Source organism: Rhodofomes roseus, assembly GCF_022264815.1.
Source record: "Rhodofomes roseus strain CIRM-BRFM 1785 chromosome Unknown C8Q71scaffold_25, whole genome shotgun sequence".
Lineage (NCBI taxonomy): Eukaryota > Fungi > Basidiomycota > Agaricomycetes > Polyporales > Fomitopsidaceae > Rhodofomes > Rhodofomes roseus.
In genome coordinates this window covers 23,935-42,512 of record NW_025952981.1, presented here as the reverse complement: position 1 = coordinate 42,512, position 18,578 = coordinate 23,935, and the positions used below count along the sequence as shown (strand labels likewise).

The window sequence follows — 18,578 nt, the reverse complement described above, 5'->3', positions numbered from 1 at the left end:
CGACGATGCTTGTCAAAATCACGCTTTCTGACGTGCATCGTCGTGCCGATGTGTCAGAACAAGACAAAGAGAGATCATAGTACGGTTGGAGCATTTTCAGGCCCGGCTTCTGCCCTGGGGCGCAGATTGAGCACTTTATGCAGTGTTAAGTAGTTGGATATCAAGCAGCCCGGGGACCGAATGCGGAGCGTGGAGGTTCATCTTATCTGATAAGCCATGGGTTATCAATACAGCCCATCAGATTGGCTTGGTGAGATTAGATGACATGTACAAGGACCGGGATTGCATGCCTCGCCTACCGACAGCTGAGTCGTCGGTCTCAGGCCGCCCGCTTACTTCTCTCCCTCCCTCTCCCTCCTTTCTTCTTCCAGCACCCACGCAGCCCAGGACAGGGTAGCCCGTCTGATGCCTTCCTGTCGCTAATTCTATCTGCTCAGGATGAACAACTTGCTCAGAACCTCCGTCCTGAGGAGCGCGACGGCTTCCGCTCCGCCATGTCGATCATGTGTACAGTCTCGAACTCTCTGGCTCGCGCGTAGCAGTCTAGTCTCGAGTTCTCGAACAGCCCTCCGAAAGACCCTTATTGGCTATCGCGGCACGCAAACAAATGCGAACGGGAACACGCAACCTCCGCCTTCTCCCGCACCCGCACCTGCAGCCAAGGCTGTGCAGAGTGTCCCGTCTGCTACCAGTGACTCTGAACATATCAGTCAGGCAGAGCAGAGGAAGAAGGATTGGAGCATCGTGAAACGGCTAGTGGAGAACATATGGCCGAAGAACGACTGGTCTACTCGCGGTCGAGTATTACTAGGCTTCGGACTGCTTATTGGGGGAAAGGTGCGATAGAAGGCATGTGTATTCGTGTCAATGACTGAGTGGACAATTCATACGCTAGCTCTTGAACGTTCAAGTACCATTCATATTTAAGCAGATCATTGACTCGTTAAACGTGGACATCACCGCTGGCACTACGGTATGGATAGTGGCCGGATCACTCATCGCGGGTTGTACGTCCGAATCATATGTCGTTTGGGATATTGCCTCAGACAGTCTCTATTGAGTATGCAGATGGTGCAGCGCGTGTTGGCGCAACAGTATTTGGGGAGCTCTTGAATGCGACTTTCGCCAACGTCGGACAACGTGCAATACGCAAGGTGGCTCGGGAAACATTCGAGCATTTGCTGAACCTGGACCTCAAGTTCCACCTTTCAAGACAGACTGGTGGACTCACACGAGCGATTGACCGGGGAACGAAGTCCGTACACCTTGGCTCGATGCACCGCACGTTCTGAACATACATATTACCAGAGGCATCACCTTCATCCTTCAGGCGATCATTTTCCGGATCGTCCCTACAGCCCTGGAGATCTCGCTGGTGTGCGGTATTCTGGTATGTCATTTCAGAGTCGTAGCGAGCCCAGGTTGACTATCCACTATTGTATGATGTAGTCATATAAGTTTGGGTGGAATTTCGCGGCCATCACTGTCGTCACGATGGCGGCCTACACATGGTTCACAGTGCGCACGACGTCATGGCGGTATGTACTCCGTAGATCACTACGGACGTACATTGACACCCAGACAGGACGCGCTTCCGGCGGGAAGCAAACTCTGCGGATAACAAGGCCGCAACGGTTGCCGTTGACTCTTTGATCAACTACGAGGCGGTCAAGGTATTGCTCACCAGTATCGGAGCGTGTGCACGTTTATGTAACGTCCCTGCAGCACTTCAACAACGAGAAGCACGAGATTGCTCAATATGACAAGCATCTGTCTGCGTACGAGAAGGCGTCCGTCAAGATCGCTACATCGTTGGCGTACCTAAACTCGGGCCAGAACGTCATCTTCTCATCCACATTGACTGCCGTGATGTTCCTTGCTGCACAGGGCGTGATCAACGGTCAGATACTCATAGCTCGTTCAGTGTTCTATTTACTCATGCACAAGGGACTGTACAGGGACGATGACGGTTGGCGACCTCGTCATGGTGAACCAGCTCGTATTCCAGCTATCTCTACCTTTGAACTTCCTCGGTACCATTTACCGAGAAATGAGACAAAGTCTGTTGGACATGGAGACGCTGTTCAACCTCGTCACCCACAATCAGCCGCCCAAGGTGTGCCTCTCACAGTGAGATCTTGTGCTTGACAGACCTGACATGTCCTGCAGGACAAACCGGGAGCGAAGCCTCTCGACCTCCAAGGCGGCTCCATCCGCTTCGAAAACGTCAGCTTCGCCTACCACCCCGACCGGCCCATCTTCCACAACATCTCCTTCACCATCCCCGCGGGCAAGAAGATCGCGCTCGTCGGCCCGTCCGGCTGCGGCAAGTCCACCGTCTTCCGGCTGCTCTTCCGCTTCTACGAGCCCTCCGCGGGCCGCATCCTCGTCGACGGCCAGGACATCTCCGAGATCCAGCTCGCGTCCCTCCGCTCCGCCATCGGCGTCGTGCCCCAGGACACCCCGCTCTTCCACTCGGATGTGCTGGAGAATGTGAGGTATGGGAGGTTGGACGCTCCGGATGAGGAGGTCATGGAGGCGGCGAGGAAGGCGCATGTGCATGATGCAATCATGCGCTTGCCCGAGGGCTACAAGACCAAGGTCGGCGAGCGGGGCCTCATGATCTCTGGAGGAGAGAAGCAACGGTTGGCCGTCGCGCGCGTGCTGCTCAAAGACCCGCCAATATTGTTCTTCGACGAGGCTGTGAGTCTGCATGCTCGTACGTTGTATGGTGTCGCATATCGCTGATGTGATGCTGGCCAGACCTCTGCGCTGGATGCTCACTCTGAGGCTGAGCTGATGAAGAACGTCAACACCCTTCTCCAGGACAAGAGCCGCACGAGCATCTTCATCGCGCACCGTCTCCGTACGGTCGTAGAGTCTGGTGCGTCCTCACAGATACCGTCTAGCGGCAGTATGAACTCATCGGCACCTCAGATTTGATTCTTGTCCTCAAGGATGGTGAGGTCGTAGAGCAAGGTACTCACGACGAGTTGATTCGCAAAGGTGGCCTGTACCACAGCATGTGGCTTGAACAAGCATATCAGGAGCAAGCTGTTGACACGGAAGAGGAGGCTTGAGGTGCTCGGACTCCGTATGAAACCCTGTAATAATCGCATGACGACTGTTCTATCAGTCCTGTGGTATACTGGTTTGGTGTACTGTTTTCATACACACTACTCTCGAACCGAATTCTTGTCATGAACTGAATCTCATGTAAATCCTACTCAATCCTTCCTCTCAGCCAACCGAGCAGACCCTTTGTGCCTTCTCTCTCCCAGACTCTTCTCTGAGGTATCCTGAAACTGCAGAGCGAGGCATGAGAAGCATATGCAGAATGCATAATCGAATCACTCACACATTGCCGTCCACCAAAAAGACGTCAAGCGGCACCAGCCCCAATTCAGGCGGCAGCTTCCCTATCTCATTGTCCCGCAGATCAAGCTCCTCGAGCCTCCACTGCGGTACATCCCGGTTCCCCTTGAACATCTCTGCGAGACCCTGGAAACCTTCCAGCTCCGTAATCCGATTTCCGCGAAGCCGGAGGTGTCGCAGCCCTCTGCGAGGATTCCTCGTCTCCTCAGGCGGAGATGCGAGGATGAGATGCGTCAGGGCATCCTTCATCAGAGCGGCGGAAGAGAGGGTGTTGTACGAGAGGTCGAGCGTCCGCACGCTAGGGAATAACTTCGCCAGAAGGGACAGCAGAGGCTCGTTCCTGCGGGGCGAAGCATACTCGTCTCCATGCTCCGCATGTGACACCGGAACTGAATCGGGGAGATTGCATCCCTCCAGGCTCAGCTCCTCCAGGCAGGGTAGAAACGGCCCATCGTCCGTGGGCAGACTGAAAGAAGGGTCCTTCCGCCGATTGACGAGATTGAGCACTCGGAGTGTTTGCGCGAGTGGCTGGGCGATGATGGCCGCAAGGGGCAATGCGGCCGTCGGGATGGCGAGAGCGAGATCCGAGCCGTTCGACGCCGTTCCTCGCTTCGTGTCGCCCCAGGAGGACACGGCCAAGGAGATGGAACGTGCGTGAGCGGTCTTTGATGGGGGCGTAGAGGCCGGTAGTTTCAAGGTATGCGTGCTGGCGTCGTAAAATTGAGGATTGGAGAGCACGGAAGCGACGCTTGGTGAAGGTGAAGGTGATGAGCGAGCAGCGTCCGATAGTGCTGGGGATGCAGCCTGCAGCCGTGAGGCATCGTTCGAGCCGGCAGCGGCAGCAGCCTGAGCTCGCGCCCGCCGTTTCGCACCCTCAGTCAGTAGGCCTTGCTCAGCCTCGATCTCCCATTGCTCTTTGACCGCCCGATTCTTACGCGGTGAAGATGGTGTAGGTGAGGATGCGGACGGGCCAGAGGTCTGCGCTGCCGCCGCCGCCGCCCTTGCTCGTCTCTTCGCGCCTTCGGTGAGCAGCCCCTGCTCGGCTTCGATCTCCCAGGCTTCCTTCGGCACTGTCGCTCCATTGCGGGGAGTTGGGCGACCACCAAGATTGAGACCCTCCTCGACCCCAGCTCCACCGTGTCGGTTCGCCTTCGCCTTCGCTCTCCGCTCGGCTTCAATCTCCCAGGGCTCCTTGATGACCTTCTTGCCAATCACTACGCGCAGGACGCCCTCGGGAGGATCCTCATTTGTGACTTCGAATTCAAGCTCCTGCCGTAGAGCTGGCTTTCTGAATGCAGCTTCGATTGCGGGTCGCGTAACAGGCGTCTCCCCTAGGTCGAACACTCGGAGAACCGGTAAGATCGCGGAAGGAGTCAATGAAGAGAGTATGTCAATCGGGAAGGAGTCATCCCCGATCTCTGCGCGCTCCATGCGAAGCTCCCGCAGACGTTCCAAGTGCGCGAGGGCCTGCAGAAGCACCTTCGACGGGCCTAACGGATTCTTGGAGAGGTCCAGTTTTTGGATCTGCGATGGGAGGCTCGCACAGTCGATAGACAAGGCAGAAAGATGGTTATGCGACACGTCGAGGATGGTGAGCCGTGGAAGAGGGGTCGTCGCTCGACTGATGCTTTGCGAGAACCAATCCCCGCGTGCATCTCTCGTCCGAGAAACCGCCTTTGATGCCTGCGCACCGAATGGTGCTCTGAAAGGAAGGGACGTCAAGGAGTTGTGTGATATGTTCAGGGTCGTGAGATGGGGAAGGGCGAACAGGTTGGCGGGTAGAGTTGTCAGGGCATTGTGCGAGAGGTCAAGAGCAGTAAGCGCTGTCAGATCAGCGAAACTGTCTGGCAGACTGGATAATTTGTTGTTATGCAGCTAATCGCGTCGTGAGTACATTCATCCAGGGGCAGTAGAGTGCATACTTACGTCAATAGTCTTCAGTGAGCCAAACATCGAAATCTCCGGTTGAATCTCGACTATGTCGTTCGACCATGCTTTCAGCACCTGCAGGTCCTGTGCTTTGTACCACGAAGGTGCATTGGATTGACCGCCTCTGCGACGACCTGTCGAGATCTCGTCCGTAGTGGAAGTAGAGATAGGCGGTTCTTCCGGAACCGACTTCAGAGGTTTGGGCTTCACGCCCAAGTGGATCTCGAATAGCGCGGACGGCAGACATGGCAGGACTCGCGAAGCCAGGTTAAGGGCGCCTTACGGGTGACAGTAGTAAGAGTTAGTCTCAATGACCTCACTTATGGGTGAGGGCGACAGACATGTCAGGCAGCATGCAGTATTTCTCAATGGGCTGGCCTTACACATAGGGTGTTTTGGCAACCGTGCTCCCCACTTGATGGCGAGCACCGTAACCAGACTCAAGCCCACTGGAAGGCCAACTCCTTCATTCTGAGTAGGCCGATAAGGGTCGAGCACATAGCGATTATGTGAGAAGAGGTCACTACCTCAGCATGACTGGTAGCAGTAGAAGATCTGAGCAGTAGGCGATAGGCTTGCACTGACTCGCGTTGAATACGTGTGTACATCGATAGGCGAACCCACCCATGCAGCTGCCTGACATATCTGCGGACGACGATGGCCGACTCACCTGAGCTCCGAGCACGCTCGATGGTCTCCTTCACCGACCAGCGACCAAGATCTATCTCATCCTCCGTGCTTTGCTTCTTCGTAGGGAGTGCTTCCTCCAGCCCTCCGAGATCAAACCCATTGCTTCCCCCGGGCTGCGTCGTCTGCGACTTCTTCGCCTCCGCACGCCTCAGCGCAATCTGTTCCCTGATACTGAGCTGCGGTCTGTTGGGCTCAGGAGACTCAGCCTTGGCAGGCGACGGTCTCCGTAGAACAGGCGACTTCGGGGGCACAGGAGACTTGGACATTGGCTTGAGATTCTTCAAGCTCCGCTGCGTCCTCAGCGGCGTCGGTGTCGGCCTCGAGCTCGATGTTACCGTCGACTGGGTGCGAGTCCGTGGGGTGCCCGAGGAGAGCAATGGTGCAGGCTTGCTGGGAGTGCGAGAAGAAGAGGGCTGGGGAATGCGAGACATGTTCGCGGGTGGCAAAGACAAGTCAGGATTGTCGTGAACGCGTCTGGAACACGTGCAGACCGCGTCGCGTCCGTCTAGCCCCCGGCCACATCCACGTGGGGACCGGTGTCAGAGGTCTCCCCCGCTGGCGCTGCCCGTTTGGGGTAGCGCCAGACGAGCCGGATACACAAGCGTTCGCTGCCCGTCGACTTCAACGCATCCTCAAGGCCCCGCCGTTCCCTCAAGCTATGTGAGTGTCTCAGACTGTTACTTTGACTCAGAACTATGCTTGGAGGACGTATGGAGGAAATTCGTACGGCAGGAGAGGGTGGATGGGATGTTGAGCCCTTGGATGAGGATGGTACACCGATATGGAGTGGGAGCTGACTCTGCCGTTTGCGCACAGCCGGAACAAGTGCGACAGACGTTCGCAGTGAGTAGGATTTCGTATCTACAAGCATTGCGAGCTGACTGTCATTCCCAGCTTCCGACCTCCAACCGCCTTCGCCCAGCATGATCATTTCCAAGCCCCACCGGCGCATCATCTACGAGTCCCTCTTCAAGGGTACGTTTGCAATTTTTGTCACTGGGAGTTTGAAGGTCTCACACGACGTGATGAATTAGAGGGCGTTCTTGTGGCTAAGAAGGACTACAACGCGCCCAAACACGAAGAGCTCGATGTGCCTAACCTCGAGGTCATCAAGGCCATGCAGAGCCTCACCTCCAAGGGTCTCGTTAAGACCCAATTCTCCTGGCAATGGTACTACTACGCGCTCACGGCGGAGGGTGTTGAGTTCCTCCGGGAATGGTGCGTACACCGCCCATCGGCAGGCTGAGCACATCTGATCGTGGCAAACCACCAGGCTGAACCTGCCCGCCGAGATTGTGCCCGCCACCCACAAGAAGGCGGTTCGTCCTCCCCGCCCCGCACAGGTCCGTGGCCCCGGAGGCGAGGGTGCGTACCGTGCCCCCCGCGGCGACCGGGACGACTACCGGAAGAAGGAGGATGCGCCTGGCGACTACAGGCCACGGTTCGCTGGTGTCGGCCGTGGTGCCCCCCGGGAGTAGACGATTGTACGCTAGCGCTGGTCACACATTGGGCCGCTGGGAGCGGTGGGTCGGATCGCTATGATGAGTATATGGTTGCTACCTGCCGTCCGTCGCAAAATTGTAGTATGAGCACACCCATGCCTCGCTTATGCTATTCACGATGCTTTCCTCTGCATTACATTGAGCTGTACGTCTTATCCGAACCCACTTGCAACATTCCTTATCGCCTTGTGATTCTCCACGCGAGCTCGGAAGTCGGTGACCTGCTTTGCTATCGAGCTACCGGGCTTCAGGCACACAGCAGGGCTGCACTGAAATTCTGGCACGTACCTTACTGGACCGCATCCTTTCGTGCTACTGACGAACAAGGCCGCCTTCATGCTTATGGTCATGGCAAGCATGTCTTGTACACCTGCATCGTCCAGCGGGAGCTGGTCTTCATCGACAGCACCTGTGGTGCCATGCGTTTTCCTGACCAAGCCCTGTTTCGTCTCCAGCGACCAACGTTGCAGCTCTCCGCCGGGCGCGAATGCACCTCGTATGATTTTACCGGCCTCTTGATGCATATACAACAGCCTCTTCTGCCCCTCCTTTGGATTCTCTAGGAGCGGAAAATCCGACGAGAAATACACAGTTCGAATACCATAGTTGACCGACTCATTATGCAACAGGATGTCTAGCATGTCGACAAGGGCATCGGCACAGGCGGTCAAGACGGCGGGCGGCAGCTTGTCAGTATGCCAGTGTACAGCGAGGTATGGTTGCAGGTCTTCCGTCATTTTGTCTGCGAGAGCCCAGAGCCTAGGTGAGTAGTCGATCGACGCGGTCTGCGAGGTGGGGAAGACTTCGTGGTGTACGTCCCAATGCAGGAGGAGGATGTCCGCTTCGTTATGCAGAGGATGCGCAGTGACTAGCTTTAGTGGGTGGGTAGCACCTGTAGCGAAAGTCAAGGCATCATCCGCAGCCAGCTCGGAAGACGATGCGAGAGCGCTTCCATCAGAGCCTGGAGGATCAAGTCTGTCGTCCAGAGTTCCGACCAGCAGAGCAGCCTCGCCAGGGACAGCTCGCAGATCCCCGGCCAGTGATAGGTGGACAGACGTTGTTCCTACGTCGTCGAGTTTCAGAGACCGAAACCTGGTCTTGAAGCAGCGCATGTTCTTCATCGCCTTCTCCAGTATCGTCGGGCTGTATTCGACCCTCCCGACGGCGTCTGTGGCGCCCTCGTCTACGGTGACGACCTGAGTCGTCGGACTTTGCAAACGCATATCGACCCATGTCCGGAAGTCGTCCATCATCATGACGCGTTCTCCGCTCCAGCGCGCGGTCGAAGCTATGTCGAAATATGTGTCGAAGTCCCAACGAAGGCAGGTACCGATGCGCCCCTTGCCCACATTCGGAAGGACGACCGTGCGGTTCAACTGCCTGGCCAGTGCGAGGATCTGGAGAAGCTGCTCCTGCACCTTCGGCTCGGCGCGCTCGGTAACCAAGAGTGGAACGAGGAGTCTGCAGGGCGCCCTTCCACAGAATTGGGCATCTATTGCGTTGTCGGTGGATGCAGCCGGCGTGCCAGCCTTCTGGCGACCGTACGAGGCGGAGGCGCGTGCCTCTGGGAGCGCAGTGACGATTGGCGGCCAGCGATGTTGTCTAGGAGAGGAGTAGCGGTGGTCTCCTTGGCCGATCCGATCGTCACTGTCGTCGTCTATAGTACTTGCACCCACGCGCTGAAGCTTGTTGAGAACTTCCCGGCTAACGAGAGGAATGGGTGTCCGCGACGTGTAGTTGTTTTGGTCCTCCAAGCGCGGATCAGCCTCAATGAGGTCGTCTGTCCAATGCATGGTCAAAACGTCGACATCCGATTCCGAAAGAGGCGATGCAGGCGGTTCCTCGCGATTCGGTGGGTTTGATCGATTGAGGACGACCACGAGCAGGACAAGACAAGAGATCACAGCTAGGAAAGCCCTAGGATAGCCCATCTTGGTCGTCGCCAGGGGACTGGGCAGGTCGATACAAATCAGACGTGCACGTATGTAGGAGCAGCAGCAGCACCGATAGAGTCAACCGTATGCGCGAACTTCAGGAATTGGGGTAGCTTGCCAACACGAGACCGTGGCTAATCTCGAACAGCTGCACCTGCCTAATCGGGTTGTGTCCGTGATTCCGTGATGGCGCAACGGCCGGCGCTATGTTGCTCGTTTCTCTCCGTTGCACAATGCAGACCGGCGGCAAGTGCGCTCAGTCGCATTTAGGCATCACAGTCAGACTCTTCCTTTCCTTCAAAATTTTGTCCACGAGTGCCTGAGAATCCTCGCAAGCTCCCGCAAGCCTCCATGCCTCTTCATTCCCTTATGATGAGTCCGCATACTATTGTAATTTGTTTCCACGGCGTGCATCCGGGGTGCAGCCAACACCAGTGGAAATTCAGTCCAGTAAGTCGTTTTGTAGGATGCTCGATGAGATAGCAACTGACGTCCGTCACATGCAGGTATGTTATTAGCTCCAGTGTCGGTACGTCGAGACAGGATGGCCCAGCCGTCATTGTTGATTTATTCAGAGCGTGACAAATGCCGGTTGAAATCCCTAAAGTACTTCAACGCCATTGAGCAGGCGGTGTCCAGTATCCACAAGAACGCGCGTCATGACCCGGTTTGCAGGAAACACTCAATGGCTGAATCAAATGTGCCGAGTGCTTCGTTATAGCCTTGTTTTCACTGTTGTGGGCCTGTGACACGGTCAGCGAGGTCGGCACTTCTACTACGATGTCAGATGTACTCTACTGTACACGCGGCTGTTGGCATTTTCACCTCGACGCAGTTCACTATCGCGCCACTGAAGTTACACGGCCCATCGGAGTACCTGACACGTACCCTGGGTAGCGATGGGCCTACGTCAGCGCTATTGGTTATGGGGCCATGGGTAAGCAAATAGCGTACAATCTACCTCAGTACCTGACAATTTGCAGTAGGGATCGGATCGGTGCTTTTTACAGAAAGAAAGAAGAGGCTCTCAATATGATAACTCTGACCTATTCCGCGAGTCGCGGAGGCACCTTTGGGGATATCCACGGTACAAGTGAGTAGTTCGACGGAAATTTCATGATAGCGGTCCTATTAAAATGTGTCGGTGTATAGGCCAGGAAATCATCGTAAGGTGGTTCGCTCGGACAGGCAGACGGTCTGAAATTTCCCTGGCTACGAGATCCGGCGGTGAGGACCTCCGGCCAGACGCCCCGAGCAGGATGAAACCTCACAGCAAGCCTTGGTACATCGTCCGGCGGCTCGAATGCTCGCTCGAGGACCTGAGGACCTGCAGACGGACTGGATCGGCCTGTAATACGAGCATCGTATCGATTCGGAGGTACCGATCGAAGATACTTAACCGTAGCCGATCACCAAATCCAAAGCGAGCCATGACGTACTCACATGTACAGTGGTACATCTTGTTCGCGTAGCCGTCGTCGACACATTCCGGCCGTGCATCGAGAGCGGCAAGGTCAGGCATACCCATCGGCATCGACCGTATCCAAACCGTATCTGCGCGCGCGGAATGTTCCCGGCGTGGGCGCGAGGGTCGTCGCATGCCCGGTGGAATACAGCCCCTTTGAACTCAGCATTGGGAGTTCCGGATTTACCGCTGCCACGAGGGAGATGGGTGCGTCAATCTCCTGGACGCGGCAGCCGACTGCCAGTGCCCCAGCCAGTCGCTCGCGCTCATGATTGGCTTTTCCCTCCACCCTGCAGGGCTTATCACTGGGCGCCATGAAAAGACACTGGAGAAGGGCACGTTCCTGCACCACTGATAGGCTTCTCCGAGCAGAACTCGTACAAAGATTTCGAGCTCGTCGACGAAGTTTGCGCGATCGCAGCGAAGTACGGCGCCACGCCGGGCCAATTTTCGCGGAGCTGATTTTGCGCGCATTGTAGCCGGGCTCGAGCAGCGTCGCACGGCTGGACGAGGCAGCGGAGATTACGCTGGATGTGGAGGACGCTCCGTGCGGCGGTGTCAGTGTCCGCCGCCGACGTGCAGGTCAGACACGCTATCCTCCGGGGTACCTGCTGGTACCTGGCTACAATGGCACTGCCAGACAGTATAAGCAGCCTCAGTACATCAGTGGCAAGTGTAAGGAAGCGGGAGACGTCACCGCGATGTCATCCTCCGATATGACGAGGATCAACGGTGGCAGATGAGCGCATGCGGGCCGAGTATTCTCCAGATGCAGCAATGTCATACTCTGCACACTAGGATGCGCCTGTACAGCCTACAAGCTACGTACGGTACCGGGCTATAGTACACATTATTACAGAGCATGCAGGGTGCCCGGGGATCCTCATTACGAGATGCAGCCAGAGCCCCGAGCAGATAGTGAGGAATGCAGATGCGATGCGGGAGACCGATGAGGGAAGGGATGCGAGTGCCGGAGTAGTATGCCTGCGATTACCCCAGAATATGCGTGCAGTTCAGAAATGAGAAAGAGTGTTCAAATGAGCAAAGAGACGCGACATGGATGGTGAGAGGCCAAGGCACGGGGGAGGGAGGGAGAGACAACAGGAACCCATGCGACGAAAACACGATTATCATACACTAAACCAACTCAGAAAGAAAGCGCGAAAAGGCAGGGGCGACACCGACCACACTACCATCCCGCGTAGTGATAGTCGTCCGCCCAGCTCCGATTACGCGCGACGTTACGCTGCTTGCGCTCGTCCTTGATCTCATCCTCATCCCCGCTCTTGCTGCCCGATGTGTCATTCCGCGGTTGATCGTGGACAGCAGTGAGCGGACGGAGACCATTGCCGAGGAGACCGTTCCGTCTGGGACCCATCATACTAGTCCGGCTGACCTGCCGCTCCCAGAGCAAATTGCGGCGCAAGCTCTCCGACAGCTCCGTCGAGAGCATCTGCCTGCGCGTAGTCCGGGGAGTCATAGGCATGGCGGGGGCCGGCAAATTATACGGGTGGCCCAGAGGGATCGGCGCGGTGGCGACGCTTGGGATCTGGGGGCGGACTGCAGGCTCGGAAGGCGGTGGCCCACGGTCCGAGTAGCGTCGGCGACTCGAGTCCGCGAGCGCGGCCAACTTCTGCTGCGCGAGACTGTGCGAGACCTGCAGACCGTTGTCCCCGGTCTCGTCCCCGCTGTCCGAGTCCTCGAACTCCGCGCTCTGCGGGCGGCCCTTCGGGCGCGCTGCGTCCTTCGCCTTCACGCTGCTCGCATGCACGCCGTCCGTGCGCTGCGCCTGCGCGACAACGGCCGCCGCCTGGGGGAGCGCGGCCGAGCTCTTGCTCGTCTGCAGCGGGGGCGGGGCGGCCTGGCGCCCGTACTGGGTGACGTCCTGCGAAGAGAAGCCGCGCCGGTAGGGGTGGTTCGGCGGGAAGATGTTCGGGTCCGGGTTCATCAGCTGCGAGAGCAGGCCAGACTGCGTCCGCGGCAGCGTCGTGTACGACCGCCGCGGCACCTTTGCGAACATGTTCCGCTGCCGCTGCGCCTCCTCCGCCGCCTGCTTCAGCCGGCTCTCTTCGCGCGTGCGCGCCTCCCGCTCGCGTGCCCGCTCAGACCCGCCGTTGTCCGACGCCCACTCCGAGTCGTCCTCCGAGTCGGTCGTCTCGTAGTCCGATGACTCGGTCACGACAATACCGCGCCGTTGCGGTGCGGAAGTCGTCGCGGGTGCCTTCGAACTTTCGTGCTGACGGGTCTTGGGTGCAGGCGCGGCCGGTTCCTCCTTGCGTTTGGACGGACCGCCGCGTGAGCCATTCGAAGAGACCGAGCCGATATTGAACGCCGCCTTCTTCGTCTCCCCGCCGTTCGCGGCCTTGCGTGCACCGGTTGCGCGGTGCTGGACGTGCGTCTGGGTTTGCGCGCGATGAGGCGCCATCGGACGCACGGGCGCATGGCGGACCGTCTCCTTGCTCTTCTTTGCCTGGGCGCGCATCATACCGCGCTTCGCGCTCGGCCCGTGTCCACCCCCGCTCCCACCGCCACCCCCGCCTCCGCCCGATCGTACCTGACTGAGTTGGCTCGACGTCGCGCTGCTCGGGCTCCTCCCGGCAAGCTCGTCGCTGCGGGCGTCCGTCTTGTTGGAGAGGCACGCCGAGATGCTGCTGTGGCTGTCGGGCGAGTCTTGCTCGGGCGACGCTGCGCCCTGGAGGAAGAACCGCCTGTCGGACGCCTTCAGCGTCTCGTCGATCCGCTCCTTCTGCTTCAACTTCTGCTGAGCGAGGATGTCATGTGATGGTGATGCGGGTGCGGAGGGCTGTGGGACAGCAGGCGTCTTCCGCGGGGCGACAGGCTGTTCGACAGGTGGGATGGCAGATGACTGAGGGCTAATCAAGGTCCGGCTCGGAGGCGGAGGAAGAAGGTGTGTCGGAGCTTGCGCTGGCGACGGGAGTGCGGGCGTCATGCGAGGCGGCATCTGCGGGGTCGCGGGAGGGGTTGGATGCGGGGTCGGGTTGACTACAACAACCTTCGGGAAAACGGGTGCCGCGGACGGAGGTGTGCGGGGAGTTTGTACAGAGACGACAGGGCGTGTGGTCACACGGGTCGGGGCGTCCGATGGCGGCGCGGGCCTCGGGTGAATAGCGGTCTTGGCCGCCTGCGCCTTCTCTCTCGGAAGTGCGAGGTTAAGCTTGCTGGGGAGGATGTCGATGATCAGGCGGCCGACATGGACGACCTGTGGTGTTGGGCGGTGTCCTGGGACACTGGCACTACTCATGCGGCGATTAGTGGCCAACACATTCAGTTTCGCCATATCGCCGTGCCATGAGTGCGCCTGGATGTCGGGGATGGCTTGAAGCATCGGTTGGGGAGACGGCGCTGGGTAGGCGTCGGAGTCAGCGCCTGAGGTGGCTGAGGAGAGAGGTTACATACCATGCTCGTGCGCATTCTCGTCCTCCTCTGATATGGGTGTGATTGGAGTGGGACTCCGCTGCTTCTCAGAGAAAGGCGGCGATAAGCTTCCTGGCGAGGAGAAAGTCTGCTGTGAGGCTATTTCGCGGTACCACAGACGCCAGGAGAGGTTCTCGAGCCGCCGGCCGTCCTTGAGGGACTCTTTGCACTTTGTGAACACTAGGTGCGGGGAAAGTGAGCTTCGCGGCTGCGGAGACAAAGGACGCGGTACTCACAGGCCCAGAGCCCGGACAGGGCGTCCTCGCCTTCGAGGTCGCGGACGACATCGGCTGCGACGGAAAGGACGGGTGAGGGAAGGTGCGCTATCATCGCGGGGCGCGACTGGAGCGCGACTAAAAGTACAGGTAGGGTAGAGGAAGAGGAAGAAAGGGAAGTGGAGGCAGACGAGACGGGGCGGGCTGGATATGGGCAGCGGCCGTGGAAAGTTGAACAGTGAGATCGTCCGGGCGACGGCAGGCGTGGCTGGTGGCGGCGGGGGTAAGCTGATGAGCCTGCTGCCGCGGGTGGGCGATTAGGCGACAAAGGCGGCAGGCACGGCGGGGTGCGGGGAGGGCTGGGCCGCGAGGCTGGGGCGGCGGGGTCGGTGGTCGGGCGGGACGCAGAGAGCGGCGGCTTGGGAGCAGGCTGAGGCTGAGGCAGGGGAGCGGCCATCGCCCAACCTTTCAGGCCCTCCCACCCACGGCCCGGCCTCCGCAACAGGCGACTCTTCAATCACGCTCCCGAGCCCTCGCCCGTTGCCGCGCCGCACCGCTTCCCCTTTCGGCCACATCCCTCGGGCGCTCCCCCCGCGGCCCTGCGCGCCTCCTGCGAGGTCATGTGGCTGCCCCGGACGACCTCCCTCCTCCGCCCGTCTCCCATCGCCCGCCCCCATGACCAGCCTCGCCCCCCGCCTCGCGTCCTCCTCTCGCGTTGTCACCCGCACAGCCCCCCGCCGTCCCCGCCGCCCGTGAGACCATCATCTCCGCGCGCGCCACCCCACCACCACCAGTCTGCCCGGTGACCGCCCGTGTACGGCAGCCCGGTGTACTAGCACGGTCGTGAAGTACCGTCATTATTCCACACCCCGCAACTGTCGTCCGCGTACGGTATGCGCTCTCTCTCGCAATGAATGGCATCAGCCTCCGTTGTCAATCCCCCGCACCCCTTTCCCCGCACCCACCCGGGGCGCAGCGTTTCAGTTCTCTTCGCCGCCTACGCGCCCCGAGTCGCGCAATGCCGTGACGCGCTCCGAGCCTGCAGCTTCCCGGCGGGTAGCGCGTCCCTGCCTGTTCCTTACTACATACGAACACAAAGTAGCAGGCTCTCGCACGCCCGGCTGCTATCAATCGTGTAAAGAAACGAGCAGTCCGCGTCCCCCTTACGCGCAGGCTCGTCCGCTTTCCAAATGCGCGAGCCTCCGTTCCGCTGCTAGGGCTCGTCACGCCGCGCGATAGCGGCTGTGTGGCCTTCTGCCATTCTGCGACTTATCTGTACGTACAAAGTCGACCACTCCCTGTTCGCTAAGGGCTCGCGGTGCACATAGGTAGAGTATAAGGGAAGCCACGTTCACTGCGTTCAGAGCCTTGAGGCGCACGGAGAAAGAGTTCAGCACGGAAGAAGATACAGCTAGAGACGCAAAGTTACCACAGGACAGGGCGCACATCCTGTATTCGGCCAGCACCATTTGTGAGTGATGTATCTGTGCGCCTCGTTGTCTTTCCTGGATGTGTCGCCGCCTGCCTCAAGGACTGCTATCTGCATGATCTCTCGTCGGAAAGGCTCGCCGCAAGCAAGTCAACGCATCCAGCTAGCACTCTAGATCTGTCATCCGCCATTCGCCAACGGGCCCTTCAATCAACTGCAGCGCACGCAATACGTTCCAAGCCAACTGCCATACACAGACCATACACCACACTTCCTTCCGGATCCGCCCCTGCAAGCTTGATCGCCGAAAGTCGCCCCCACCGTTCCAGGCTCTGTCCGCCTGGGACGTCCGAACCGCCGGTCCTGATATTCTTCCGACCAAACCGCACTTCAATCTTCCTCAGGCTTTGCCGGTCTAATTTTGGTTCATCAGACAAATATTCAGTGTTTTGCTTCCGGATCCCAGTTACGCCCCTCGAGGCTCGTGTGGCGGTTCGGCACCGTAGTATGCAGCGTGGCTGGACCACGCTTCGAATATCGAATGTTCAATGGCGAATATCGATCGATCATACTGGCCAGGGCGCCAGCCGACCCCGTCTGACCTGGTTGCTAGCCTAGTGTGACTGTAGTGTCAGTCAGAGACTGCGACGCGGCGCACTGCAGACGGGCACAGGACCGCCCTCGAGCTCGAGGCCACAACACGGACACACCGTTCCTGGGCCTTACTCCGCGCATGTTGCAGGATAGTGTATGCGGTTGCGTTCGTGCGAAGGCTGGACTCGGACACGCGAGCGTCCGGGCAGTCAGGCGACGACGTCGCTTGTGGTCGCAGCGCGCGGCCGCTCGAACGCGAAGCCTCAGGCTCGCGCGCGAAGGAGTCTGAGAAGGAGAAGGCGCAGGCGCACGGACGCCGCCGTAACGGTTCGCGGATCATCTTACGGCAGGGGTGTCAGTGCCTGTGTGAGTCGCGGGTGGGTCACGCTGAGAGCGGTGCGTAGGCGAAATGCGCAGGCGTGGCGTGCAGTAGGTGCAAGCGTGAGTACTAGTACTGTTGCATTGCAAGTATGGTACAGTCTAAGTACTCAGGCGAACGCGGGATGTGGACGTGAATGGCGCGAACGTCCCACACATCAAAGCTTCAAGCATGGCACCTCGGCCTCATCACTAGCATATCATGCTAATCATTGCAAAGTCCAATTTTCGCGCCGTTCGTCATGCACCCGAGGGCCGACATGCCTCGCCATTCATACGGTAAGTGGCCTGTCGAAAATATTGGTATTGCTGAAGCGCTGACAGGCTGCGGTCTCTGCCAGTGCAGGATGCTGCCAACGCGCGATCGGACGTCCTCCGAAGATGTTCCCTGCCGACTGCCGCTGCGAAACGATTCGCGCGGGGAATGGCTGCTCCCGCCGGTATGTGCACCGTGGTATCTCGAATGTTCGTAACAGCTTGTAAGTAGCTCGCTAGGCGTGCAACGCGCTGGGAATATGACGCAGCTGAAACCGCCGCATCTACGTACTACGCTACGCTACCTCGAGTCCGCGCGGCCTGCTTCGCAGTCAGCGGACTCGGATCGCAGCTGCGGGTGCAAACACACTCCGTACGATTCGTCTCCTCCCGCGGGCTTCTTCTCCAGGTAACGCTAACGCAGGACAGGTGAGCGCCACGAAGTACCAAGTAGGACGCCGGACAATGGGCCTATGTTTCACTAGCAGTATCAGCGCGGAGGTAACATGGGAAGCTTGAAGCTTAAACAAGCTCGCTGGTCCTTCCAGCGGAGTCCTCAGCGGCCCATTGGCATCAGCGCTTCTGGCCCGCAACTGACGATAACCGTCTTACGCACCGCCGGGCGTGAATCAGAATTGGCTATTGCTCCCTAGTCGAGGCGGGTTGATGCGCGACGCTTGCGAATCCAAGACTCGACGAACGACTGGGATGCGGACGCTTCCAGGGCGTGTGGTTTTGTCAACCGGAGGCTCCCTTCAGCTTCCCTGCGCCGGTGGTGCGCGCGCGAATGGCGGTTCGCGCATATGCTGTGTCACTGTCCGCGCAGACAGACCTTCCCGTCCTCGAAACTCGAAGCTTCGAGTCTTCGTGCGCACTGGCCTCACACTCCCTGAGCTAGCTGCACAAGTCTATTCCCGACCACCACGGGCACCATATGCATCTTGGCCATGTCCCTGGTCTTGGACTCAGATTCGGGCTCAGGCTCTCGCGCCACCTACGACATCTCTTGCGACGTCGACTCACGCGACCCGGGCCCATCCTCATCCTCATCCTGAACTGAAGGAGCCCGCAATACGCATCACCCCTCCTCCCAATATACTGGCTGTCATGATTATCGTCACCTCGCCCCTGTCGTGCAAAACCACAGCAACTCCGAGTCAATGTGCCCAGACTAGCCCTGAGGCCTGATGTCCGCCGGCGGTACTGTCTGCATAGTACTAGCTCAGGACCAAGCCCAGGACGAGCAGGTCGGGTGCAGTAATCGCCCCCCCCCTGGAGTGGGGTTGGCGCAATATCGCGAAGGCTCCGACGCGCGGCGGTAGTACCAGTATGTTGATACTCATCGTGACGTGGCATGATGGGTGACCAAGATACTAT

General features: G+C 58.7%; 7 protein-coding genes across 7 annotated transcripts; 4 read left to right on the top strand and 3 right to left on the bottom strand.

Annotated features, from left to right (window-relative positions):
- The first annotated feature begins 284 nt into the window (after positions 1–284).
- Positions 285–3,217, top strand: C8Q71DRAFT_289015 (P-loop containing nucleoside triphosphate hydrolase protein). The gene is made up of 11 exons (XM_047917573.1): positions 285–837; positions 896–1,007; positions 1,069–1,255; positions 1,309–1,390; positions 1,450–1,538; positions 1,586–1,673; positions 1,726–1,900; positions 1,959–2,116; positions 2,170–2,703; positions 2,764–2,884; positions 2,938–3,217. Exons 1-11 carry the CDS (start codon positions 439–441, stop codon positions 3,078–3,080), a joined length of 2,088 nt encoding a protein of 695 aa, XP_047774634.1. The 5' UTR covers positions 285–438; the 3' UTR covers positions 3,081–3,217.
- Positions 3,218–3,223: 6 nt separating this feature from the next.
- Positions 3,224–6,460, bottom strand: C8Q71DRAFT_824304 (L domain-like protein; the record flags this gene model as incomplete). Its single annotated transcript, XM_047926256.1, has 4 exons — positions 5,975–6,460; positions 5,302–5,582; positions 3,359–5,250; positions 3,224–3,305 (listed from the first exon to the last, which is right to left on the bottom strand). The coding sequence occupies exons 1-4, from the start codon at positions 6,423–6,425 to the stop codon at positions 3,224–3,226; spliced, it is 2,706 nt and encodes a 901-aa protein (XP_047774633.1). The 5' UTR covers positions 6,426–6,460.
- Positions 6,461–6,508: 48 nt separating this feature from the next.
- C8Q71DRAFT_780960 (40S ribosomal protein S10) lies at positions 6,509–7,688 on the top strand. Its single transcript, XM_047924860.1, has 4 exons — positions 6,509–6,837; positions 6,889–6,969; positions 7,029–7,212; positions 7,268–7,688. Exons 2-4 carry the CDS (start codon positions 6,918–6,920, stop codon positions 7,470–7,472), a joined length of 441 nt encoding a protein of 146 aa, XP_047774632.1. The 5' UTR covers positions 6,509–6,837; positions 6,889–6,917; the 3' UTR covers positions 7,473–7,688.
- On the bottom strand, positions 7,603–9,564 carry C8Q71DRAFT_910545 (uncharacterized protein). Its single transcript, XM_047929096.1, has 2 exons — positions 7,785–9,564; positions 7,603–7,733 (listed from the first exon to the last, which is right to left on the bottom strand). The coding sequence occupies exons 1-2, from the start codon at positions 9,425–9,427 to the stop codon at positions 7,649–7,651; spliced, it is 1,728 nt and encodes a 575-aa protein (XP_047774631.1). The 5' UTR covers positions 9,428–9,564; the 3' UTR covers positions 7,603–7,648.
- Positions 9,565–10,416: 852 nt separating this feature from the next.
- On the top strand, positions 10,417–10,954 carry C8Q71DRAFT_780954 (uncharacterized protein). Its single transcript, XM_047924859.1, has 2 exons — positions 10,417–10,523; positions 10,583–10,954. The coding sequence occupies exons 1-2, from the start codon at positions 10,463–10,465 to the stop codon at positions 10,900–10,902; spliced, it is 381 nt and encodes a 126-aa protein (XP_047774630.1). The 5' UTR covers positions 10,417–10,462; the 3' UTR covers positions 10,903–10,954.
- Positions 10,955–12,084: 1,130 nt separating this feature from the next.
- Positions 12,085–14,958, bottom strand: C8Q71DRAFT_841137 (uncharacterized protein; the record flags this gene model as incomplete). Its single annotated transcript, XM_047926531.1, has 3 exons — positions 14,567–14,958; positions 14,313–14,510; positions 12,085–14,258 (listed from the first exon to the last, which is right to left on the bottom strand). Exons 1-3 carry the CDS (start codon positions 14,658–14,660, stop codon positions 12,085–12,087), a joined length of 2,466 nt encoding a protein of 821 aa, XP_047774629.1. The 5' UTR covers positions 14,661–14,958.
- Positions 14,959–16,597: 1,639 nt separating this feature from the next.
- On the top strand, positions 16,598–17,694 carry C8Q71DRAFT_288954 (uncharacterized protein). The gene is made up of 4 exons (XM_047917572.1): positions 16,598–17,225; positions 17,288–17,386; positions 17,442–17,574; positions 17,631–17,694. Exons 1-3 carry the CDS (start codon positions 16,725–16,727, stop codon positions 17,463–17,465), a joined length of 624 nt encoding a protein of 207 aa, XP_047774628.1. The 5' UTR covers positions 16,598–16,724; the 3' UTR covers positions 17,466–17,574; positions 17,631–17,694.
- The last annotated feature ends 884 nt before the right edge of the window (positions 17,695–18,578 follow it).

Excerpts from the sequence above, each read along its gene's own strand:
- C8Q71DRAFT_289015 (XM_047917573.1), top strand. The coding sequence starts at position 439 with ATGAACAACTTGCTCAGAACCTCCGTCCTGAGGAGCGCGACGGCTTCC. Across the intron at positions 1,674-1,725 it reads TCAACTACGAGGCGGTCAAG|CACTTCAACAACGAGAAGCA; the intron begins GTATTGCTCACC and ends ACGTCCCTGCAG. Across the intron at positions 2,117-2,169 it reads CCCACAATCAGCCGCCCAAG|GACAAACCGGGAGCGAAGCC; the intron begins GTGTGCCTCTCA and ends CATGTCCTGCAG.
- C8Q71DRAFT_910545 (XM_047929096.1), bottom strand. The coding sequence starts at position 9,427 with ATGGGCTATCCTAGGGCTTTCCTAGCTGTGATCTCTTGTCTTGTCCTG. Across the intron at positions 7,734-7,784 it reads AAAGGATGCGGTCCAGTAAG|CTCGATAGCAAAGCAGGTCA; the intron begins GTACGTGCCAGA and ends GAAGCCCGGTAG.
- C8Q71DRAFT_288954 (XM_047917572.1), top strand. The coding sequence starts at position 16,725 with ATGCGGTTGCGTTCGTGCGAAGGCTGGACTCGGACACGCGAGCGTCCG. Across the intron at positions 17,226-17,287 it reads CATGCCTCGCCATTCATACG|TGCAGGATGCTGCCAACGCG; the intron begins GTAAGTGGCCTG and ends GGTCTCTGCCAG. Across the intron at positions 17,387-17,441 it reads GGGAATGGCTGCTCCCGCCG|GCGTGCAACGCGCTGGGAAT; the intron begins GTATGTGCACCG and ends GTAGCTCGCTAG.
- C8Q71DRAFT_780954 (XM_047924859.1), top strand. The coding sequence starts at position 10,463 with ATGATAACTCTGACCTATTCCGCGAGTCGCGGAGGCACCTTTGGGGAT. Across the intron at positions 10,524-10,582 it reads TGGGGATATCCACGGTACAA|GCCAGGAAATCATCGTAAGG; the intron begins GTGAGTAGTTCG and ends GTCGGTGTATAG.
- C8Q71DRAFT_780960 (XM_047924860.1), top strand. The coding sequence starts at position 6,918 with ATGATCATTTCCAAGCCCCACCGGCGCATCATCTACGAGTCCCTCTTC. Across the intron at positions 6,970-7,028 it reads CTACGAGTCCCTCTTCAAGG|AGGGCGTTCTTGTGGCTAAG; the intron begins GTACGTTTGCAA and ends GTGATGAATTAG. Across the intron at positions 7,213-7,267 it reads GTTGAGTTCCTCCGGGAATG|GCTGAACCTGCCCGCCGAGA; the intron begins GTGCGTACACCG and ends GCAAACCACCAG.